Below are 21326 nucleotides of genomic sequence, written 5' to 3' on the forward strand. Positions count from 1 at the left end.
GGAGGAGGTCGTGGGAGGCAGGTGCATAATTTATTGAACCAACATCGCCTACCAAAAAACCTGCATTTCTGTACACCCGAGAGTCGAAAATGATTTGCTTGGTTTCTGGGTATCCCGGCTCCCGATATCCGCCAAAGATGGGAGGCCTGGCCACACCCTCCTCCACCCAGGCCAGGCATCCGCCAGGGACCACAGCGGCCCAGGGTGGCTGCAGGGCCTGCCAGGGATGGACGGGTCCAGCTCCACCACCTTGGCCTGGGATCCACCCAGTCTCTTCCAGGCTGCCCCTGTGGGCACTCCACTCCTGGGAGGGCAAGACCCCGCTGAAGACGAGGCGGGAAACAGCTGGGCCAGCAGTGGGGAGCCTGGCCGACCTGGGCTCTCACCTGTGCGCGCTCCCTGGTGGTTCCAGCCCCCCACTTTCCTCCACCAAGAGGGGCCTCTCCTGTGCCAGGCTCCCTTTATACCCCCAACACACCTACCCAGATGCTCTGGGCTCCATGAGGCTCCCGTGACCAAGCGGGGCCCCTTGTCCTACGTCCAGGCCCGCTTGGCAGTGAGTGGGGGTTTACCCTAGGGGCGGGTTTGGGCTGGCGTGACAGGGCTCAGGTGTGGCAGGCACCGGAGCGCTGGGGATCTGGCTGCTGGGTCTGCTGTTGGCTTTGGGTCTAGACGTCCTCGGGCTCGCGAGCTCGGGCCCGAGGCCACCTCCAGGGCTCTCAGAGCTGCCGCTGCAGGCAGCCCCCCTCCCAGGCCAGGCCCGGAGCCACGCAGGGCTCTGAGCCGCCGTGCCCGGAACTGCAGGCCTGTGGAGCCCTGGCCGCTGCTGCTTGAGTCACGTGGCACAGGGAGTTTGGGGGGACAGGGGAGCAGATTATAGCCCACGGTCCTAGACGGCTCTGGAAGACAAGGCCCCCCCCCCAGAAATCATCCGCTGGGGATCACCCGGGCAGATCTACCGCGTGGTCGCCCACCCCCCAGGCTGCGCTCCTTTGCCCCACAGCTGTGCTCGCTGGGAAAGCCGTGGCCCCTCGTCCCTGTGACCTCTGCCCCTTGCTTTAGCCAGACCCACCTCAGTCCCTGTGACCTCTGCCCCTTGCTTTAGCCAGACCCACCTTCGAGGAGGCAGAGGCCACAAGGGCTCTAGCTCTGGGTCACTGGGTCCTGTCTCCAAGGGCCTGCTCATAGGTTGCTGCCCCAGGGCCAGTTCCTAACCCTCTGGTGTGGAGCTGGGCGCCAGCAGCCACCGCAGGGCAGGCTGGGCAGGTGCGGCCGTGGTCCCCCAGAGCCGGCCTGGACCCAGCCTGGAGCGGCAGCCCCGTGCCCCTTTGTCCCTGAGTCCCCACTGTCTGCCCGCTCCGCTCCCCCTCCACTCCCCCACTGGGTGGCTGGCCTTTGACCCCTCTAGACTAGCTGATCTCATGACCCACCTTCTCCGCCAGCCTCCCAGGCCACAGCCAGCACAGCACTGGCAGAGCAGAGGTGGGCCATCCCTGCTCCATCCCGGACCCCCGGCGTCCCCTCCCCTACAGGAGGGTCACTGTGCTCCTACAGCCCCTGCTCGACGTGACCCCCAGGCCCGCCCCCACCGACCCACCAGGACACCAGGCCCTTCCTCCTGGACGCCTCTGGCCCCTGCTGGATGTGCCCCGCTCAGGGCTGTCACTCTGCAGCTAGTGTCCCCTGGGGAGGGCCCTGCCTGCAGGGCCTGGCACTCGCCTCTGCCTCAGCCTCTGGCCTGCCGGGTGGGCCCCCTCCGCCAGCACCTTGCCTCGCCCCCTGAGAACCGCCCCTGGGCCTGTCCTGCTTGTCCTGGCTCCTCACTGCCCCCCACTCCACGGCCCTCTGTAATGCCTTCCACCTGGAGTCTAACCCTGGTGGCCTCATGGCTTCATGGGCTCCGGGGCACTAGAGACTGGTCCCCTCAGCTGTGCGCCCTCACCCTCGGGAGGGGACCTCTCTGTCACAGGCCCTCAGAACCCGGTGAGAAGGGGGAGCTTGACTGAGGTGAGGGTCGCCCGGCCCTCCCCCGACGCAGTGGGTCTCAGTACCTGGGGCCAGGCTTGGGGGGCTGGATGGGGTGTCAGGCCCAGTCTCGTCCTCCTGCTCCTCAGGGCCCCTCCGTGGCCTCCTCCAGGGGGCTTCGGTCCCTTGCTGGGACTCCACGTGCCTGGGGGGGGATGGGGTTGTTGGGGGGGAGGGGAGAGGCTGCAGCCCCGGTTCCCCTCAGAGCCAATTCCAAATGAGTGTGACCCCGGGGTGGCACCTCAGCCTCAGGCTCCCACGACCGGCTCCTCCAGCCGTCCTGGGGACTGGCGACCAGCTCCCCAAGGCAGCCGGAGACCCCCACCAGACAGGGCACACGTGGTGGGGGGTGGGGCTCCACCCAGGGGGGTCCTCGCCTCAGCCTCGGCTCCCTCCAGGCCGGAGGTCCAGCCAGTGCTGCGAAGTCTCGGCTGTCTGCAGGGTCAGGCCCCGGGGCGGGGGTGCTGGGGGCCAGGTCTTCCGGCCTGCATCGGAGCGGCCGCTCTGGGGGCGCCTGCAGAGGGAAAGGGCAGGTTTGGGGGCCCGGCCATCGCGGGGGCTAGGGGGCAGTCGCCTGGGGCTGGATGGGAGAGCTGGGGGCCGGCCCTGGGGCGGGGCGGGGCGTACCGGGCACCGGAGCTGCCGCTGCCGCAGGCCTTTGCTGGGGTTTCCACACAGGACTGGGCCGGCACCTGCAGAAGAAGGTGTGGCTGGGCCGGGCTTGGGGTGGAGGGGCTGGAGGCGGAGCTTCATGGCGTGGTGGGTCAGTTACCGTGGGTGAGGGTGCTGGCGACGTCTTCTGGGGCCGGGTCCGTGGGGAGCAGGCCTTCGGGCAGGGGGCCCCCAGGGACCAGCGGGGAGAAGGGCCAGGACCTGGGAGCCCGGGGCTGGGTCTCAGGCAGGGATAGCTCGAGGCCGAGTCTCCGAATGGGGTCTCCGTGCAGATGATCTGCCCAAGAGTCAAAATCAGGTCACCAAGGGCCATACCTGCTGGCCAGCTCAACAGACCCCAAGACTCTGTCCACAAATCAGGGACCCCACCAGCTGACATTTGTGCCCCAAAGCCTGGTGCTATGGGGGGCAGGTTTCGGCCCCCTCTTCCTCTGCGGGTGGGTGGGGTGGCCCTTCCCAGGCGCTGCTCATGGGGAGGCATCCTGGCCTCAGGGCAGGGGTGCAAGCTCTGGGGACAAGGGGTCAAGGCTGGGAGGTGACGGATATGCGGCTGTCCGTCTCCAGGAGGCATTGGGCAGGGGACCTGGCGTTTGAGAGCTCTCCCCTTGGGCGGCCTGGGTTGGAGACCTCTTCTCGGGCTCACAGGTGGGAGCTGCAGGCTGGGTAGGTGGGCCTTACCTAGCCCTGGGAGCAGGCCGCCCAGGACCCGGCCCTCCTTGATGGCCTCCTTCACCATGAGCCAGTCCTGGTTCAGCCTCCGGGAGGCCGGCAGGCCCGTGTGCGTGGCTGGCACCTCGTCCAGGACCTGCAGGTGGGGGATGAGCTTCCTCACCTCTGCCCGGTAGTTGTAGTGCTGGGGTGCCTGCAGTGGGGGGGAGCGGCCGGTGGCCATCAGGCCAGCTGTGTCCCAGGGCCTCTTGTCCCAGGCCCCTGTAGGGTGGGGCAGGGGAGCCGGGGCTGGCGAGGCTGCCGCACCCTGCAGGCTGCCGCAGTCTCTCGGGCACCAGGGACTCTGGGCTCGCACTGTCCAGCTGCTGCAGGTGGGGTGCACCGCTGGGGGACAGGGCCTGTGCGGTGTGGACGCGGCGGAGCGCGTGTGGTTCCACAGGGCGCACGCATGGCCCCGTGGCATGGGCGTAAGCTCACGGGGTGCGGGTGGCCCCCGGCTGGCTGGGCACCCCCACACGCACCTCGTCGAGGGGGCCGGGGCTCGGCCGCAGGCACACCAGGTTGCCCTCCAGGGTGAGCGTGGCCAGCCTCGGGCACAGCCGCAGGTAGCGCACCTGCCCCAGGTCCTCCACGCTGTTGCCCTCCAGGTCCAGCACCTCCAGCCGCTCCAGCAGGCACAGTGGGCTGAGGTCCGAGATGGAGTTGTAGGAGACGTAGAGCTCCTGCGGCACAGGGGGCCTCAGCCGGGGCCTGCCCGCTGCCCTCCCCCGCCCAGGGCCGCAGACCCACCTCCAGGGCCGGAAGCGAGCCGATGCCATCCAGGTCCGCCAGGCCGCAGCGAGCCAGCCACAGCACCCGCAGGCGGCCCAGGGAGGTGCCCAGGTCTCTGCGGAGGGCGAGGTGGGGGTCAGCGTGCCCTGCGGCTGTGAAGACCCTGTGCCCTGCCTCGTGACACCCACGTCTGGCTGGCTGCAGGTGTGAGGCCAGGTGTGCCTGCGGCTCATGCAGCCTCCAGGCTGCAGAACGGGCTCCACCTCCTCTCCTGGCCTCGGGCACGAGCAGAACGTCCCTAGAGGCCCCGAGCTGGGCAGGGGTGGGTGGTGGGGGGCACCTTGTGCTGCACAGCTCAGCTCAGCCTCACCTGCTGCCCACCGTGGGCTCAGCCTGGGGTGCTCTCTGTCCCTTCATCTCCCCTGGCCTCTGTCGTGGGCGACCGACCCAAGTTACAGCCCTTCCCCCCGCCCAGCGCTGCTTGCGGGACCCCCCGCCCTGTCCCAGCCCAGCCAGCCTCTGCTGTGGGGCCAGCTCCCCGCCCCCTCTGCGTGAGGGGTCCTCTCAGCCTGGTGTCCCACGTCTGCTGACAGGCCACGGGCCCACCACCCGCATCCCGCTCGGTTCCGGAATGTTCCATGCTCTCCGCGCTCCCTCCTCACGCCTGGAGCTCCCCGCTCACCCGTGGGCCAGTCCTCGGTCCTCCCTTGTCTCCCCTGCCACCTCCGCGGTCTCTTCCGTCCAAGGTGGCTGCTAAGGCTTTCGTGACGCCCCGAGGCTCAGCCCCGACCCTTCCTCGCGACAGGTTTGGGGGACTTTGCACTGTCTCTGTCCCCTCTGAGATGCTGGGTTTGTTCCGCCTCCCCCCTCCCTGCCGCGGCTATCGTGACATTTCTATTTCTATTTTAATTTTTTTAAAATCTTTTAGGTGAGGCAACCCTTGGTTGACCCCACAGATTACAAGGACCTTGTCAGCTTACAAACCCTTGTATATATTTTTTTCCCTGCTTACAGCACCAAGTCTTCCTGGGGGGTCTCCCATCCGAGGACTCACCGGGCCGACCCTGCTGTGCTTCCGAGATCAGCCGGGATCGGGCTCTTCAGGCGGGCGGCGTGGCCCTAGACTACTGGGACATTTTAAATCGCGGGAGGTGGTGGCGGGCCGTGTGTGCCTGACTCCGCCGGCACGTGCCTCCTGCGTTCCGGGGGCAGCCGCCGCCGCCTCTCCCTGCCCTGCGCGAGGCACCCCCTGGGCGGCCCAAGCCCGGCCTCGGCCGCGGCCTCGCGCTCCCGCCCGGAGCGTCTTCCGGCTCGCGAAGCCCCGCTGGGCTGCGTCTCCCCCGCTGGCCAGCCCGTCCACTGGGTCTTCAAGTCTCATTCTGCCGGCCTCGGCCCCACGCGCGCTGCGTCTTTGTCCTTTGGCTCCGCGGGCTCCACGTTCGTCCCCAGCCTGTTTCCTTAAATGGCTTTTCCAGGCCCCTCCAAGCTGGCCGGAACACGTGTCCAGCAAGTCCTTCGAGAGAGGGGCCGATCGAACCATCTTCCCCGTGTCTCCGAATTCGTTCGAGAACGCCGCTGCCTCTGCGCCGGGCAGGCCGGGCCGGGCACAGGTTCCCGGCCCGCACCCTCCCGGCTCTGAGCTGCGCGGGGCTCAGGCTGCTTCGAGAGGGTCTCGGGAAAAGGCCGCTTCTTTCGCCCTGTCTTTTCCTGGCTGTCCCCAGGTGTTCTTTACCCCGAAGCCCAGGGACGTTATCAGGACACGTGTCTGCGCTGGCCACGCGGCGCCACCCTTTCCTCTCACCCTGTAGCCGAGAGGCGGCAGCGTGTCGTGCCTGGCGGCCTTTCTTCGGCCGGCGGCGCCGTGCCCTGCTCCGCCGTCCCGCGGCACTCCGCGGGGCCGCCGTGGCGCGTGGCGGGCCCCCGTGTGCCTCCGGCGGCACCATCCGCGGACTTCAGCGTGGCTCATGGCTGTCGCCCCTGTTTTCCCACAGTGCCTCGTAGTGGGTTCCTGCGGGACTTTGGCGAGTCGTGCTCACTTCTGCGATGGAGCTACCGTCTCATTGCATTTCTTTCTAGGATCCACACGCATCTTTCTGCTTGTGACCCGCGGCTCAGGCCCCCGACGCAGGCCAGACTTCGCTCCGCGGCCGGCTCGGGTTTCCGGAAGGCGAGGGGTCCTGGCGAGGGGTCCTGCCGCTGCTCTAGACGACTCGCGGTTGGCGGCTACCTGGGAGATGTTGCTTCGTCTCAGGTCAAACAGGAAAGAAAACTACTCGGAGCTAGTGACACAAAGCACAGTGTGCGACCCGTGTGGAATCCTGCCTGAAGCTGTCCACACTGGGAAATGGAAAGCGTTAGGTATATTTATGAAAAAACTGGAAGGGTTAGAACAGCGAAGTTAAACACTCAGCTCAAGGAGCTAGAAGGGCCAACGGCAAACGAGAAGAAGAAGAAGCCGTCGCAATCGGTTGGCGTAGAACTGAGAACCCCGGGAAGGGCGCCAGAGCCTGGGGATGGTGCTTGAAAAAGCGAGAGACCAGCCTCCGGCCAGGCTGACCGGGGCGCAGAGCAGCAATGCGGGGAGCTGCGCGGACTCCAGAAGGAGAACCAAGCGTGGAGGTAGCGACCCTTTAAAATGGGAGACCGGCAGGAATGAAGCCCCGGTCTCGGGAGAGCGAGTTCTAGGGAACCTGCGGAATGAACACTCCCTCCTCCACAAGACGTTTCAAAAGGCAGAGCGTCGGGAAGAACAGCGGAAGGGGGGGCCCCGGGGGGCCCGGCGCGGGTGGCTCGCAGCCGCGGCCATGCTGGCGGGCGGCACGTCCAGCGGGAACTTGGACTGCCACGCAGCGCGCAGCGCGAGGGCGGAGGGAGGCCGCGCTCACGGAGGGCGGCAGACAAAGCCGCTGGGCACGGGAGCCTTTTTAATTCCGCACCCCCCAGAGTCCGGGAAGGTCAGTGAGGGCGACGCCCAGCCAACTGTTGGGCTCACACGTGGCGGTGGGTGCGGCAACGGCTCGGTCCATCGGGGAAGAGAAAAGCCAGGCCGAGGCCGGCGACGCCGAGGTGCCCACGCGGAGCCTCGGGGGGCGCCATGCTGGCCTCTGGGCGCGAGGCGCGGGGGAGACGGCACCCTCGGCCGCAGAAGCCAGTCCCCGCCTCGCGCCGCAGTCGCCGGCGACCTTGTGGGTAAGCGGCGTGAAGGACGGGAAAGCGAAGAGTGAGACCCGAAAGCCACCAGGAGAAAGAGCAGAATGTCTCCAGGATCCTGGGGGTGAGGATGGATCCCCCGAATGGCAGCAAAGCCCTGGGAATCGAGCGAACCAGGGCGACGCGCTCAGGTGTAGGCGGAGCCGGCGGCGCCTCCGCGGGAGGAGGCGGGGAGACCGGGCAGGGTCTGCCGCACTCGCAGGCGGTGCAGGGGGCCAGCGGCGAGGCGCGCGGGGACCCGGGGAGCTTCACAGACTGTGGGTGCGGTGCCCCCCGACAGCCCGTGCCATGAGAGGGGTTAGCACGGCGGGCCGCCCGGACGGGACACCTGACCTCACGCGACACGTCTGTCCCGGGCCCGGGTGCTCTCTCGGCTCCCGAGGCTACGCCCAGCCCCCTGAGGTCCCTCCTCCCAGCTCGGCGCCGGTGCCGGTTCACCCGGGGCCACACTGCGCCCGGTGGTCTCCTCTGACAAGCTTCCGTCCACGGCATGTGCCAGCGCCCTGCGGCCGAGTGTCAGGGTTCAGGGACCGAAAGGACTGGAAGCTCCACGCCGTTTCTCGCCGCCGTCACCAGGGGACAGAAAATACCTTTTTGTAACGTTTACGATCTAATCACTTTTTCTTAGAATTTTTGTTTTCTTGGAATTGAATATTTTGTTCTGTTACAAGTGGCACATCACGTTTCTGAACTTTACGATGCCGTCCATTTCTTTTCATAGTTTTCATCCTTTATTTTATACACTTTTTATACGCTTGTATTGGTCTTCGAGCTCGTCTGCAAGCCTTAACGTGAAGGAGTCGCCCCGATCCTTTGTCCTTGTCAGAGCGGGGCTTAGCACGGACTTAGGGCGCGTTCCTGAAGGCCCCCTTCCAGACCGTTCCCCGCAGGCACATGGCGGCCATGGGCCCAGCCGGCTTCTCTGCCCTCTGAGCACCCAGAGTCTTCTGCATCCAGAACTTCGAGAATTTTATGAAATTCTTGATGCGAATTTGATAGACCTCAGTATACCTGAGGGAGACCAGGAACACATTTAAAGTGAGGTTGCTCCGTAAATTCCTTCATTGCCTCACGTGACGATCCCTGGAGACGGCACGCGGAGCCCGTTTGGGCCCTGGAGAGCTGCCCGCGGGCCTGGCACCCGGCCGGCGGCACAGGGCCCGGCTGTCACGAAGTCCATCCTGCTCAAACGCCGACGGCAAAGCCTGGCGGTCCTTCAGCCCGTGAGGGGCCGGAAGCCACGGCCCATCCCGAGTCCTGGGCTCTGCCTGGGCGGGCGGTGCCGGAGGCACCGGTGTGTCTCCCACAGGCCTTGGTCTGTCCAGCAGAGGCCACGCCCATCTGCTCCTCCACCTGCCACCCACGGCCCCAGCTCCTGGCCCTCCCAGTGGGGGACGCCGCGAACCCTGAAGGTCAGCAGGCGCCTCTGGGTACAGCACGGTGGGTCCTTGGGGACCTCGTCAGCCACACCGCCTGGGGCGACTGGCCTGAGCCTGACCACAGACCCGGTGTCACCCTGAGTGGGTGCTCCCAGCCGCCTGGGGCAGGCGATGGCAGCTGCGCACAGTCAGGCGGCAAGGGCCGTGTGAGGACCGTGGCCGGCTGGACGGCAGGACGCCCAGGAGCCTCTCCACAGGACCCGCCCCGGAGACCTCGCGGCCCCAGCTCTGCAGGACCCCACCGGGGCAGGTCGGGACACGCCCTCCCCGCCCGGTGGCCCGATGTCCCCGGGAGGGGCGCTCACCTCACGGAGCCCAGGCGGCTGCCGTTCATCTTCAGCTGGCTGAGGCCGGGCAGGTGTGCCCCTGTGGGCCACAGGGGGCCGGGTCAGAGGCCACCCCTCGGCGCCTCCAGAGGCATCGGCGCCCCCGGCCCCCGCTGCCCGTGGCTGCCCTGAGGCCCAGCGGCACGGCTCCCGTCTGTGGCCGGTTCAGGCGGAGCACGCGGGGCAGGGCACAGAAGGAGCACCTGAGCCAACGCAGCCACTCGGGAGGCCACCAGGCCCCTGGAGCTGGCTGCCGAAGCCTGGGTCCCACCCCAGCCGCCTCCCCTGGTCCCCCAGGCACCCCACACCACCACCTCCGTCGGCTCGTAGCGCTGGAGCCCCCGGGGCATAGAAACCCTTCAGCCGGTGCCCCTGCTTAACCCAGAGTCCCCAGGAGAGGGATCTGGGCCACTCACTCCTCCCAGGAGCAGAGCCTGGCCCTGTGGAGATCCCTGATCCCTGGAAAGAGGGGTGCAGTGGCCCAAAGACCAGAGCCTGGAGGGCAGGAACCCAGGGGCAGACCCTGGGCGAGTGGTCTGGCCTTGGCGGGGGTGGGTGTGGACGAGGCGGGCTCTCACCGAAATTCCCCAGGCTGTGCTCACGGGTGTCCACGCACAAGTCCAGCACGCTCACCAGCCGAAGGTCATCCACCTGGGCCAGGGCCTGCTGCAGAAACCCCCGGGGAGTCAGCCCCGGGGACTGGACAGCGGCCATGCCCCCCGGGGACACCCCTGCCTTTGGCCTCGGTCCTGGTCGACCTTGGCTGTGGGTGGACGTGAAATGAGCAACTCGCGTGTGGCTGGCGGGGCCGCTGGCGGAGAAGGGCCTGCCCCGGGGGCGCCCGTCTGCAGAAGAGACCCACGCAGGACCCGACGCGGCCGGGCCCAGCTCTGCGGCGCGCCGCGGGCCCTGCCGAGCCCAGGCCGGGGGCGAGGGCCCCGCTGGCCGGGCTCTGGCCACGGGGCGTCGCAGCGACAGCTGCCGAGCAGACCGCGGGGCCCGGACGTGGCTCCGACAGCCCGTCAGGAGCACGGCGCCACCGCGAGACTCCGGACTGGGCGACCGGGGCTGGCGCGGTGGACGCCGCGCCCGCGGCAGTGGGGTCTGTGGCGCGGTGGAGGGAAGCAGTGCGCGCGGCGGCCTGCGGCATCGGGGAGCGCGGGGCGGAGCGAGCTGGCTCTGGTTAACGGCGTTCGGTACGGGGACGGGGCGGGCGTGCGGGCCGGCCCTGGGCCGCAGCAGGGAGCACCGGCCCAGCCGGACTCAGCCTGGGGGTGGGTCTTGGGGGCGACAGTCGGGGTCCCCAGGAAACCTGCGACCCCGGGGTCCAGCGGCTGAGGCTGCGCGAGGGAAGCACCCTCGGGAGCCACGTCAGGTGTGGCTCTGGCCCACTGGCCGCGGCCTGGACCGACGCTGGCAGTGGCTGCCCGCAGCAGTGGCCCTGGGGGCCGCGTGCGAAGGGGGGCGCTCCCTGCATGGGGAGGGCCGGGGGCCCCAGGCCGACCTCCTGGGACCCACACCTGGGGCAGGCTGGGCTCTCATCGAAGCATGTCCTGGGCACAGGGCCTGCCGAACACGCGGCCGGCGGGCGGCGGCTGGCCGTGACCACAGTGACCGCCAGCCTCGCGGACACTGGCCCCTCTCCCACGTCAGCCTGCCGTCTCTGGGCCCAGGCCTCACGCGCGCCGAGGGCGGCAGGACCCCGGAGCTGGCTGGCCTAGGCGTGGCCCACAGCTCGGAGCCTGTCTCTCCTTCCTGGGGCCGGACAGGGGCCGTCGCAGCGGCCACCGGGGCACCTGCAGTCAGAGGGCTCTGCAGAACCTGCTGGGCCCCAGCCTGGGGCATGGGGGTAGCGGCGAGCCCCGGCCCGGACCTGGGAGAAAGCCGCGGCCAGCTGCCCTGGAGACAGTGGGTGTGGGCCGAGCAGCTCGCGGTCGCCCTGGTTCCCCGCATGCCGCACCACCTGTGTGCGGCCTTGGTGGGACCAGAATGCCAGCGGCTTGATGCGGGGCCCTCAGAGCCCGCACACAGTGGGTGCGCAGCAAACACTGGCGGAATTCCCGTCTGGCTCAGCCCCCCTGGGGCCTGGGACACGGTGGGACTCAGGGCATCCATTAGACAGACAGGCCAGGAGAGCCGGGGACAGCGCGCGGGCTGGACGTGGGTTCCGGACTGTCACCCCGTGCGGGCCCCGGGCACTCACCAGTCGGGCGGGCGACAGGCACTCCTCCGCCAGCCGCTCGCTGTGGCCATCCCCGTGGCTGCCCGGGGCCTCGGCCTGCGGGCAGGGGTTGTGCAGGCCCTGCCAGCTCAGCTCCCGGACCTGGACACTGGCTGTGCTCGGCCGCGGCCCGCAGGCCCTGTCCCAGGTCCGGTCCATTCACGTCTACCCTGCCAGGGAGAGGCGGAGGGCCGAGGCTTTGCTCTCCCTCTGATCTGCAGCCTGGAGTGGACCCCAGAGCAGCCTCGACATGTGCCACATGCGGCGAGCCCCTGGGGCCCACCCCCAGCCTGGACAATGCTCTGTGCTGCGCTCACTTGGCCTGAGGGTCTCGCAGTCCCCTCCCCCAGTCCACACCCCCTGCCTGGGCAGGTCACCGTCTCCATGCTTCTGCCCAGCCTTCGGGGTCCCCGTGAGGGGTGCTAGCTCCAGGCCTCCCCATCCAAGGTCCCACTAGTCTACGAGCCTGGGGGTGCTGCCCCAGATCACATTTGCTTAGCCGCCTGCCGCGACCGGGGAGCAAGCCGCCACCTCAGGCCCTGAGCTGTGCATTCTTGCTCCGGTGGTCTCTGAGCCTGGGGGCCCAGCACCAGGGTCTCGGGCACCTGACCCCTGTGCCCACTGAGCCCCTCACCTGGAGGCAGCTGCCGTTTCCCACTGTGGGTCAAACATCCGGACAAGAGGGTCGCATGTGGCCCCAGGTGGCACCTGCAAGAGAGAGTCGAGCTGGTCAGGTCCTGGCCGAGACCACCATGCCCGGGAGCGAGCAGGTGCACAGGGAGCAGGGCCAGGCAGCCTGGGTCCTTCCTATCGCCCTGATGGGGGACCTGGTCTGGCCGATGAGGAAGACGGCCGGCTGGGCAAGCAAGGGAGGGGCCTGCCGCTCCCCAGGGGACCCGGCGGGGCTGAGGGCACCCATCAGGCTGCGGGGAGGGTGTGGGTGGACCGGGCTGCAGCACGGTCAGCACTGAGGGCCAAGCCCACCACCCTGCCCTTTCTGTGCCTGAGAGAGGCTGGCTGGAGGTCTTGCCCACGACTAGGGCCAGCGTATCTGTCCAGTCCAGCCCAAAGGTCTTGGGGTCCGAGGAGCAGGGCCTGTTTGGAGGCTGTGGGTCCCATCTAGACACGGTTCCCACATTCATGCACTGGCCCAACCCTGGCCATGTTGTTCCCGGCCTGGTTCCCACTCTGCCCTGCCTCTCTGTGAGCCCCCGGAGCTGGAAACCTGGGGGCCTGTTGTCTCTACAGCCCAGGACAGTGCCGGCCCCTGACCTGGCTCATGAGCTCTCTGGTGCCCTTCACCACACAGGCAGGGGCTCTGAGGGCAGAGTCCACTCACCCTCATGTCCCCATCATGGAACACCCCCCCCCACACACAGAGTCTGCTGCCTGCCTCCATCTCTCCCCCAGGGGCAGGGCGGGGGTGGGGGGTTAAGGGGAGCCCTCCGGTCTCAGTGACTGGGAGCTCTCAGAGCCGGGTCGGGGACTGTAGGCAAGGTCTCCAGGGGACCAGATTTGACATCCCGGGACACCATTGAGTCCCCCACTGGTTTTGATACTCGATCTTCGCACCCGCCCCTCGGCCTCAGTTTCCCCTCTGGCACCAGAGAAATAGCGAAGCCTGAGGGCTGGAACCCGAAGGCGCACTCGACTCTCACCTGAGGGCTCCGCCCGGGTGCCCCGGCCCGGAGGGCTCGGCCCTGGGCCCCCTCCGCAGCCCGGCGCTCTCTCTGATTCCGGGTTGTTCTTCCGGCCGTGGGGTTGCAGGGCCTGGGAGCCATGGCAACAGGGGCAGGGCCTCATTTGAATAATCAAATATTCATGAGCGTCGGGAATCACCCTGGCTCTGCCAGGCCGAGCCACACCCCTTAGCAACGGTTGCTACGGCGGACCCTCGGGGGTATAGCCCCGCACGCGCGTGGGCGCGCCTCGAGCTGGGTGAGGAGGTCGGGTGGCGGTGACCAGGCTGGGGTGTGGGGCGCAGACCGGCCAGGTGACAGCCCCTTGCAAAAGCCACCTGTGGTGGGGACACACGCCCACTTTTTCCAGATGAGAGTTGCCTCTGTAAAGGTCGTCCCGAGAACGGGATTTACCTCTGCCTGCAGGTGTGGCCGATGCCATGACAGAAAGAACGAACTGCCGTGGGAGAGGACCCCCTGAGGGCGAGGGAAGTGAAGACCTGGACACCCGGAAGGGAGGCCAGAGGCCACTCCTGCAAGGCGCACCGCCACCGCACGCATTCACCGGCCTTCACTTCGCGTCTACGCGCTTCAGGCGCGACCCGGGCTCTGCTCTAGCCGTAGCACAGTGCACAGGACAGCCAACCCGACGCCAGCACACGTGGGTTCGAGGCTGTCGTGGGGCAGAGGGGACGCCCAAGGTCAAGGTCTGCAGCAGGCGAGCTCGAGGAAGAGCACCCGGGCCGGCGTGGGCGGGGAATGGGAGGTGAGCGGGTCCGGCAGGTCGAAGGTGTAGTGCACCACTCTTTCTTGTAAACACACTTAAATTTACTTTTACATTTTAAAAGTGTTAGAAATATGTTTGAGAGTCTTCAAAGGAGCCAGCCAGTACGTGCACGTTTGCGCTTTGGATGGGCGGAAACTTCTGTTCACACCCTTATGGCAACTTTTGGGTTGCATTCTTTACGCACCGTTTGTTAATTAGGCCACACGGTGAGCTTCTGCAGGGCTGGTTTTGTGGGGGGCTCGGCGGGTCGGCAGTCTGCAGTGCCCACCCGAGCTGGGGGTGGCAGAGTTGAGGGGGCGGGAGAGGGGCTGTCCTCGGGGGGCCGGACCGGACGGGGCTGCGCGATAGGTGAGCGGCAGGACTCCGGGACTGAGACGGACGCCGTCGCGCGGGCTCGGAGGTCCCCGCCCGGCCCAGGCGCCCTAGCACCGCCTAATACTGGGCGCACGGCCGTACCGCGCCCCACGTCCTCACCCCAGCTACCAGGCGTCCTGGGAGGGCGGGGGCGGCCGTCCCGGAGCCACCTGCGGGGAAGAGGGTGCAGGACAGCCGGGCCCCCAGCCACTGGGGGCCCCCAGCCTCCTGGAGCGGGCTGAGCCTGCTTCCGGGGCCCTACCCTCTCTCCAGAGGCCCCGCCGCCTCCTCCAGCCCCGAGCTCGGGGGGCGACCTTAGCGCTCGCCCTGCGGGCTCCGCCCTCCCTGAGGACCGTCCCTTCGGCTCTCGGGCCCCCCGGCGGGCTACGCGACGCGGCGCAGGGGAGGCCTCCAGGGAAGCGGACGCGGCCGTGCGCGCCGGCGGGGTGCCCGGGAGCCCGGCGCCAGGCTCCCGGGGCGGCTCGGGCGGCTGGAGCCGGGGCCTGGCGACCGCGCCCCAGCCTACGCCCGGCCGCCGCCGCGCCTCCCCGCACGGCCTCTATCTTCTGGGGAGTCGGCTTGCTCTGGACAGAGTCTAGGCCCCCCCCGACTCTCTCCGGAGGGCTCCAGGGCCCTCGACGCCGGGGCAGCGGCTCTTCTCCCGCACGCGCAGAGACAACCCCCCGGCCGCGGCCCACGAGGGCCGCGCAGCCCGGCACCGCCCTCCGCGCCTCCGGCTCCCGGAAGCCCCGCCCGGCCGCCGCCTCTGACGGGCGGGCCGCTCGGCCAACCGAAGCGGAGCGCGGCGGTGCTGGGGCGGGACCCGGGGCGCGCGACCAATGGCGGCCGCGCCGGGCGGCCGGGCGGCTCGGGGCGGGGCGTGCGCGGGCCCGGCCGAGCGTCCGCCGCCCGCGCTCGCGCCCGCAGACCGCAAGCGAGAAGCCGAACCCGCGCGGACGGGAAAATGAGCCCGGCGAGAAGCGCGCCGGCAAAGGAAAACGCCCAGCGACCACGGCACGGGGGGGCAGTAGAGCGCCAGACGAGAGGGGTGAGTGCGGCGGGGGGGGCAGCGGCGACCGGGGGCGTGGAGCCGGGGCGGCGGGGCCGAGCGACCCGGGGCGGGAGACGCTGTGTTCGCGGGGCGCGCGGGCGCGCGGGGGGCGCAGGTGAGCCGCGGGCGCGGCGCTGCGGCCGGGGCCGGGGCCGGGGCCGGGGCCGGGGCCGGGGCCGCGGGCGGGGCGGGCGCCGGCTGTGCCAGCGGCGGGTCCGCGCGGCCTCGCCAGGCCAGCTCCTCGGGCATTGTGTCCCTGGCCTCCTCGGGGCCCCACAAGTGCCGTCAGGCAGTGCGTCGGGTTCCCCTGCGCCGTGGCCCGCCTGTGGCCTGAGCTGGGCGGGGTCCCGAGGACCCCCGCCCTGTCCCCCAAAAGCCCAGGCACCCGGCGGCCATCACACAGGGCAGGGACGTCTGGGGTTTAGGACGTCCACTGTCCTCACAAGGGCACCCTCTCATTAAGCTTCAGAAACTGGAGACACCCCAGTCGGGGGCCTTGGCCTCGGGCCTCTCTCCTTCCCACCCGTCCCCTAGCTCCCACACTCCTTTGGGTCTTTTTTCGTCCCTCGGCCTGTGCTTGTCGGGAACCCCTGTGCTTACCCGGAACTTTCGCCGGGCACCCTGCTCCTCACCTGCCTTGTTTTCTCCAAACTCGTCAGGGCAGCAGGCCCCCATGGCTTCCCCTCATTTTAACTTAAGGTTGGCTTCCTCTTAGGGGCGTAAGCTGAGCCCACCAGGGAAGGGGGGTCTTTCTCTGCCTGCCTGTCGCCCTGTGCCTGGAACAGCTCCTGGCACCCAGTCGGTGCTGGGTGGGTAGATACTTGTCGAATGCACCGACATGCCCAGTAGGACCCGGCACGGATCGTCGGTTGGCACTGGCCTGCCCGGGCACGCTGCTGCACGCTCCACCGTGGCAGGACCTGTCTTGGAGGGAGGGGGACTGGTGACCTCAGCCCACGGCACTGCCAGTTCAGGCTTTCTGCCTACCAGCAACTTCTAATTTGGGTGCGTGGTTGGGAGACGCTCTCAGCTGTCAGCGCTGCCTCCGGGGTGCCAGCTCCCTGCCCGTCACACAGTCATTAACGTAGCGGAGGCAGGACCCCTCTCCCGCCGGCCGAAGGTGCCACAGGTGAGCGGCGGGCCTCCGTCCTGGCTGCTCCCTGTTGCCTGGATGTCGAGGCCCAGGGAGCTCGTGAGGTCTGGGCGCAGAGCCGGGTGTGGCTGACGCAGCTTCCCCTGCAGGTGGGACAGGAGGCCACCTCGGTGCCTGGCAGTGCGGTCCCTCGAGGAGCGATGACGGAGTACAAGCTCGTGGTGGTGGGCGCGGGAGGCGTGGGGAAGAGCGCCCTGACCATCCAGCTCATCCAGAACCACTTTGTGGACGAGTACGACCCCACCATCGAGGTGAGTGGCGCCGGCTCCCCGCCCGGCTCCGCGCGCTGATGCGGGCCCATCTGCTGCCTGCTCCCTCGGAGGGGGTCCTTGCGCGGGGGGGGCCTAGCGGCCACAGCAGGTCAAGGAGGGGCTGGGGGTGCAAACGCCCCACCCCAGGAGGGCTGGGTCCCTGAGGTGTGTCCTCCCGCAGGACTCCTACCGGAAGCAAGTGGTCATTGATGGGGAGACGTGTCTGCTGGACATCCTGGACACGGCCGGCCAGGAAGAGTACAGCGCCATGCGGGACCAGTACATGCGCACCGGCGAGGGCTTCCTCTGCGTGTTTGCCATCAACAACACCAAGTCCTTCGAGGACATCCACCAGTACAGGCGAGCCGCGCCCGCCCTCGGGGTCCCCGTCCTGTCCTCGCTGCGCCCGCCCTCGGGGCCTCCCCGCCCTCGGGGTCTCCCGCCGGCCGGCTCACACCCCCCTCCTCGCAGGGAGCAGATCAAGCGGGTCAAGGACTCGGACGACGTGCCCATGGTGCTGGTGGGGAACAAGTGCGACCTGGCCGCGCGCACCGTGGAGTCTCGGCAGGCGCAGGACCTGGCCCGCAGCTACGGCATCCCTTACATCGAGACCTCGGCCAAGACACGCCAGGTGAGCCGCCCCCCACCCCCGCGCACAGCTAGCCAGGGCCCCGCCCGCCCCGCCAGGAGCCACGCTCACCGCCCTCTCCCTCGACACAGGGCAGCCGCTCTGGCTCTGGCTCCAGCTCCAGCTCCGGGACCCCCGGGACCCAGCGGCCCCTCGCGCTGTAAGTCTCCCAGGACGCCAGGGCAGCGAGGGAGGCCAGGGCCGGGATCTGGGCTGAAACAGCTCTGGGGGGAGGTGGAGGTCCCTGGAGAGAGCTGCCCTGAGCCAGGCCGGAGCGGTGACCCTGGGGCCCCCGCCCCTCCCCCCCAGAGCGCCCCACGGGCCTTTGGCCCTGACCCCCTCAGTGGGCTGTTGGGGACGAGGGCAGTAGCTCAGACAGGAGCAGGGCACAGACCCGGGTTCTCTGCCCTACGCCAGCTGCTGAGGGACAGGTGTCTGCGGGGGCCCTGGGTGCGGGCGGGGAGGGGCGGGGTGTGCTGGGGCCGTGGCAGGGGTCCGCTGGCCTCGGAGTCCCGTGCTGAGCAGCCCCTCGTCCCCAGGGCGTGGAGGACGCCTTCTACACGCTGGTGCGCGAGATTCGGCAGCATAAGGTGCGCAAGCTGAGCCCGCCGGATGAGGGCGGCCCCGGCTGCCTGAGCTGCAAGTGCCTGCTCTCCTGACACCGCCGTGCCCCCTGGGGTCGCCGCTGCTCCCCCGCCCGCCGCACAGGTCCGGGCCTGGAGGGGCCGGATGCTGGGAGGCGGTGCAGACGGAGCAAGGAGGGGGGAAGGAAGGAAGTGCCGCCAGAGCCCGGCCAGCCCAGGGTCAGTGGACAGTGACCGCAGGCCTCCCAGGACGCTGTGCGCAGACTGTCGCGGACTGATGCCACCGGCACCGCACCCCGGCTGTTCCTCTCCTCCCAGCCCCGTCCTGGCCCGTCGGGCACAGGTTCAGTTGCAGTAAATTATTTGATGGTCTTGACCCTGGCATCTGGCTGAGGCTGGGCGGCCGCCGTGCGCAGGGCCTGAGTCGAGACACGGTGGTGACTTCAGCCCGGGGTCGGGGGGCCCCTCCGGCGCTTCCTGCAGGGCACTAGGGTGCCACTGGTTCACGCGGGGCCACGTTTTAATACGAAACATTTTATTGATCTTTGATCAGCAAGAGGGAGAGTTGAGACCAAGGGCCCCTCCCGTCCCTTGTGAGGGGATTTCTTGGGGAACGCTAAAGCCAGAGGGGGGGACTGGCGTCTCCCACCTTGGAGCTTCTTGACTGCAGGTGGGGTTCCATTTGCTGAGCTTTTGGGACCCCGAAAGGCAGTGGCTGATGACCGGCAGAGGGCAGGCCCTGGCCCATTAGGTCTGTGCCCGCCAGCGTCTTTGGGCCTGGTCCAAGGCAGCAGCTGGCTGCTTCTCAGCTGGGCTCCAGTGCTGTTTGCTTGGCCTCGGCCCCTGCCCCCTCCACACCGGGTGGCTGCTCAGGGCCCAGTGTCTACCCCGGCTGCTCCCCTCTGCAACGACGGTGGGGCTGGCCTGTCCCCATCACCCTGTCACATTGCTTTGTGAGGCATGCCCAGGCCTCAGGTGGCCACATACTCCACCAGGGGAGCATGTCCTGCCTTGGACCAGAATCCAGGACTGGTCAGGGTCAGGAGCCTTGATCCTTCTGGCTGTGGGCAGCTCAGAGCTCACGTCCAGGTCGGGTTTCTTTGGCTCGTGCTGTCTGAGGGACCGTAGTTTGCCAGGCAGGCCAGCCTGAAGAGCCAGGGCGTGCTGCACTGGCCGGGGTCTTGGGGCCACCCCTTTTGTGGTCACCTTGCCGTCTGGAGACCCCCAAGCCTCCAGCTTCCCTGTGGACGCAGGGGTTCGGGGGGCAGCGGGAGGTGCCAGGCCTTGGAGCAGGAGCAGGAGAGTGTCTTGGGCCCGGTGGTCCCGTCTTTGTTGGGCAAGGCGGGACCTGTCGCTGGGCTTCCAGCGTGGCCCAGATGGGTGTCGATGGGAAAGGGACCCAGTGTAGTGGCTCATAGCCTGGGTCTGGGGGCCCCCTGCCCCGAGCTGTGGCTGCAGTCAGTCCCCAGAGCTGTCCTGGGTTGGGGGCAGTTAGGCCAGACAGATCCACTGGGGCTCCCGGGGGTAGGTGTGTAGCTATGGGCCCTGTAGAGGCCCTACTACCACTTAGCTTTGGGGACAGCCTGACCAGGCAAGGGCCCAGACTCCTCACGCTGGGCGGGTGGGGTGGGGAGGGCCAGCCCGTCCTCTGGGGAGCATGTGGGTGCTGGGGATACCCGCTCCAGCCCGGGGGCGTCGTGGGGAGCTCTGCAGGTGCTGCCGGAAGTGAGCAGATTGGGCGAGCATCTCCCTCAGGCCACGTGGCCCGCGCTGGGGGGGCCCATGGTGTCTGTGCGGCTCCCTGTGTGGCTGCTCTCACTGGCCCCGAACGACCTCCAGGCGGCTGGCCACCAGCGTCATGTGCCCTGACACCTAGCCCGGCGGTTCTCTGAGTCTCCTTCGAAGACGAAACGTCCTGGGACCGAAGCTCCCACCGTCTATCACCGTGGTGGAGAATCAGGGGACCCGGGGGGGAAGGTCACACCTTGTCCTCTGTCGCTCATCCACTGCAGCCCAAAGGGGCCCGAGCCCTGCGCTGTCTCCTGTGGCCCAGGTCCAGGGCCGTGGGCAGCACGTCCTGCAGGGACCTCTGTGGCCTCCCGGGGCAGCCGCGTGTGGCTCAGTGGGTGGGGCGTGCAGCAGCCAGACGGGTCGCCCCACGGGGGAGGCCCGGGCCCCCCCAACCCCCACGTCCCCTTGTGTGGGCACTGTGACTTGCCAGGGTCCACGGGCAGCGCCTGGCAGGGGTGGCCGGCCAGCGCAAGGCCCGCTGTTCCGCCACCTCTCCAGAGGGCGGCCAGCCCAGCTCGCGCCTCGGCGCCCCCCGCCCTGGCGCAGGGGTCGCTGCTCTGCACTCTGAGGACTGTGTGCCCTGGCCATGAGCACGCGCTTGTCCGGGATGCAGGTGTCCCCAAGCTTCAGGGTGAGCAGGATGGGGTCTGTGGGGACAGGGTTGGGAGGGCAGCCTGAGCAGGCCCCCCCTGGTAGACATCCTGGTGGGGACATGGCTCTTGGACAGAGGGACTCTCGCCAAGGCCACTCCATTCTAAGGACCAGGCCAGTCCGACCCGGGAGCAGCAGAGTCCGCCTCGCTCTGGGTGGGCGTGCGCCCCGCGAGGAGCCAGGGACTCGCCCACACCCTGGCTCGCCGGCCTGTGGACCCCAGGCGCACACCTGCGCTTGGTGACCCTCTCCTCAGACCACTTCCCAGCCGAGGGGAGTGTCCCAGGGAGACCACGGGACTCCCTTGGGCAGCGTCCCAAGGAGGCTTGGATGGGAGGCCGCTCTGTGAGTGCACAGCTGCCGGCCGGGCCGGGCCCTGCGGGCCCTGAGGACCAGGCTGTGCCCCAGGACACACAAAGCACAAGCGACAGAGAAAACTGGCCAACTGGACCTGAGCAGGTTAGAAAACTTGCGTCCTTCCAAGGACACTCAGAACCCCCGCAGCCGAGGCCGGGAGGCATCCGGGTGTCCTGGGCAGGCGACTGGGCCAGCCGCACGCGGTCCGCACCACACGGCCGCAGGGCGGAGCGAGGTGCCGCCTGCCACGTGGCGGGCACTGCGGGGCGAACGGAGCTGGGCCCCGGAGACCACATGCCGCCGTGGCCGGACTGTCTGGAAGTCGCTCCGCACAGGCCGGCGGGCCGCTGGGTGCCCGCGCTCGGGCGGGCCGGGGTCTGCTGACAGGAAGCGGGAGGGGCGGCGAAGGCTGCCAGACGCGCCCGTCCCTGGTCCCCCCGACCCCCCCGCACACCCTGAGAGCTGACCTTCCTGGCTTGTGAACCTAAGGAGTGCGGAGCCAGACTCCCACTGCCTCAGCCCTAGGGGGCCCTGAAGGTGGGAGGCGAGGAGGTGCCGGGGGCGTGCCCAGCCACGGAGACCCTCAGCTCCTGCCCTCGCCGGGCACTCGCCCGGGGGCGGCCGCACCGCGGGGCCTGCCACCTCCGGGACTGCCCCCGGGAGCATCCACAGAGCGGCGACCACCACCCAACTCCGTCTTGGCCGAT

At 68.8% G+C, this 21326-nt stretch overlaps 2 protein-coding genes across 8 annotated transcripts; one reads left to right on the top strand and one right to left on the bottom strand.

The window, feature by feature from the left end:
- Positions 1-11: 11 nt before the first annotated feature.
- Positions 12-14917, bottom strand: LRRC56 (leucine rich repeat containing 56). 6 transcript variants are annotated; one of them, XM_036221185.1, is made up of 14 exons: positions 13427-14915; positions 12992-13103; positions 11968-12041; positions 11316-11503; positions 9691-9778; positions 9092-9152; positions 4156-4252; positions 3888-4088; positions 3376-3559; positions 2798-2974; positions 2653-2717; positions 2403-2539; positions 2052-2170; positions 12-899 (listed from the first exon to the last, which is right to left on the bottom strand). In XM_036221185.1, the coding sequence occupies exons 4-14, from the start codon at positions 11490-11492 to the stop codon at positions 574-576; spliced, it is 1632 nt and encodes a 543-aa protein (XP_036077078.1). In that variant the 5' UTR covers positions 11493-11503; positions 11968-12041; positions 12992-13103; positions 13427-14915; the 3' UTR covers positions 12-573. The 6 variants fall into 6 exon arrangements, with proteins under 6 accessions (XP_036077078.1, XP_036077076.1, XP_036077077.1 ...); XM_036221183.1 differs by lacking the exon at positions 9092-9152 and having other exon boundaries at positions 3888-4252; positions 13984-14917; XM_036221184.1 differs by lacking the exon at positions 9092-9152 and having other exon boundaries at positions 3888-4252; positions 11316-11498; positions 13427-14917.
- Positions 14918-15553: 636 nt separating this feature from the next.
- On the top strand, positions 15554-18196 carry HRAS (HRas proto-oncogene, GTPase). 2 transcript variants are annotated; one of them, XM_016138147.2, is made up of 6 exons: positions 15554-16333; positions 16447-16608; positions 16790-16968; positions 17080-17239; positions 17329-17396; positions 17776-18196. In XM_016138147.2, exons 2-6 carry the CDS (start codon positions 16498-16500, stop codon positions 17837-17839), a joined length of 582 nt encoding a protein of 193 aa, XP_015993633.2. In that variant the 5' UTR covers positions 15554-16333; positions 16447-16497; the 3' UTR covers positions 17840-18196. The 2 variants fall into 2 exon arrangements, with proteins under 2 accessions (XP_015993633.2, XP_036077225.1); XM_036221332.1 differs by lacking the exon at positions 17329-17396 and having other exon boundaries at positions 15564-16333.
- The last annotated feature ends 3130 nt before the right edge of the window (positions 18197-21326 follow it).

The sequence above is a fragment of the Rousettus aegyptiacus genome, unplaced genomic scaffold (assembly GCF_014176215.1).
Source record: "Rousettus aegyptiacus isolate mRouAeg1 unplaced genomic scaffold, mRouAeg1.p scaffold_m13_p_5, whole genome shotgun sequence".
In the NCBI taxonomy this organism is placed as follows: domain Eukaryota; kingdom Metazoa; phylum Chordata; class Mammalia; order Chiroptera; family Pteropodidae; genus Rousettus; species Rousettus aegyptiacus.

What these genes read in the sequence shown, in the direction of transcription:
- LRRC56 (XM_036221183.1), bottom strand. Translation starts at nt 11,492, where the DNA reads ATGGACCGGACCTGGGACAGGGCCTGCGGGCCGCGGCCGAGCACAGCC. An exon ending in CGGCCTGCTCCCAGGGCTAG is followed by an intron (nt 2,975 to 3,375) that starts GTAAGGCCCACC and finishes ACTCTTGGGCAG; the next exon opens with ATCATCTGCACGGAGACCCC. An exon ending in CGCCAGCACCCTCACCCACG is followed by an intron (nt 2,718 to 2,797) that starts GTAACTGACCCA and finishes CTTCTTCTGCAG; the next exon opens with GTGCCGGCCCAGTCCTGTGT.
- HRAS (XM_016138147.2), top strand. Translation starts at nt 16,498, where the DNA reads ATGACGGAGTACAAGCTCGTGGTGGTGGGCGCGGGAGGCGTGGGGAAG. An exon ending in GAGGACATCCACCAGTACAG is followed by an intron (nt 16,969 to 17,079) that starts GCGAGCCGCGCC and finishes CCCTCCTCGCAG; the next exon opens with GGAGCAGATCAAGCGGGTCA. An exon ending in ACCCAGCGGCCCCTCGCGCT is followed by an intron (nt 17,397 to 17,775) that starts GTAAGTCTCCCA and finishes CCTCGTCCCCAG; the next exon opens with GGCGTGGAGGACGCCTTCTA.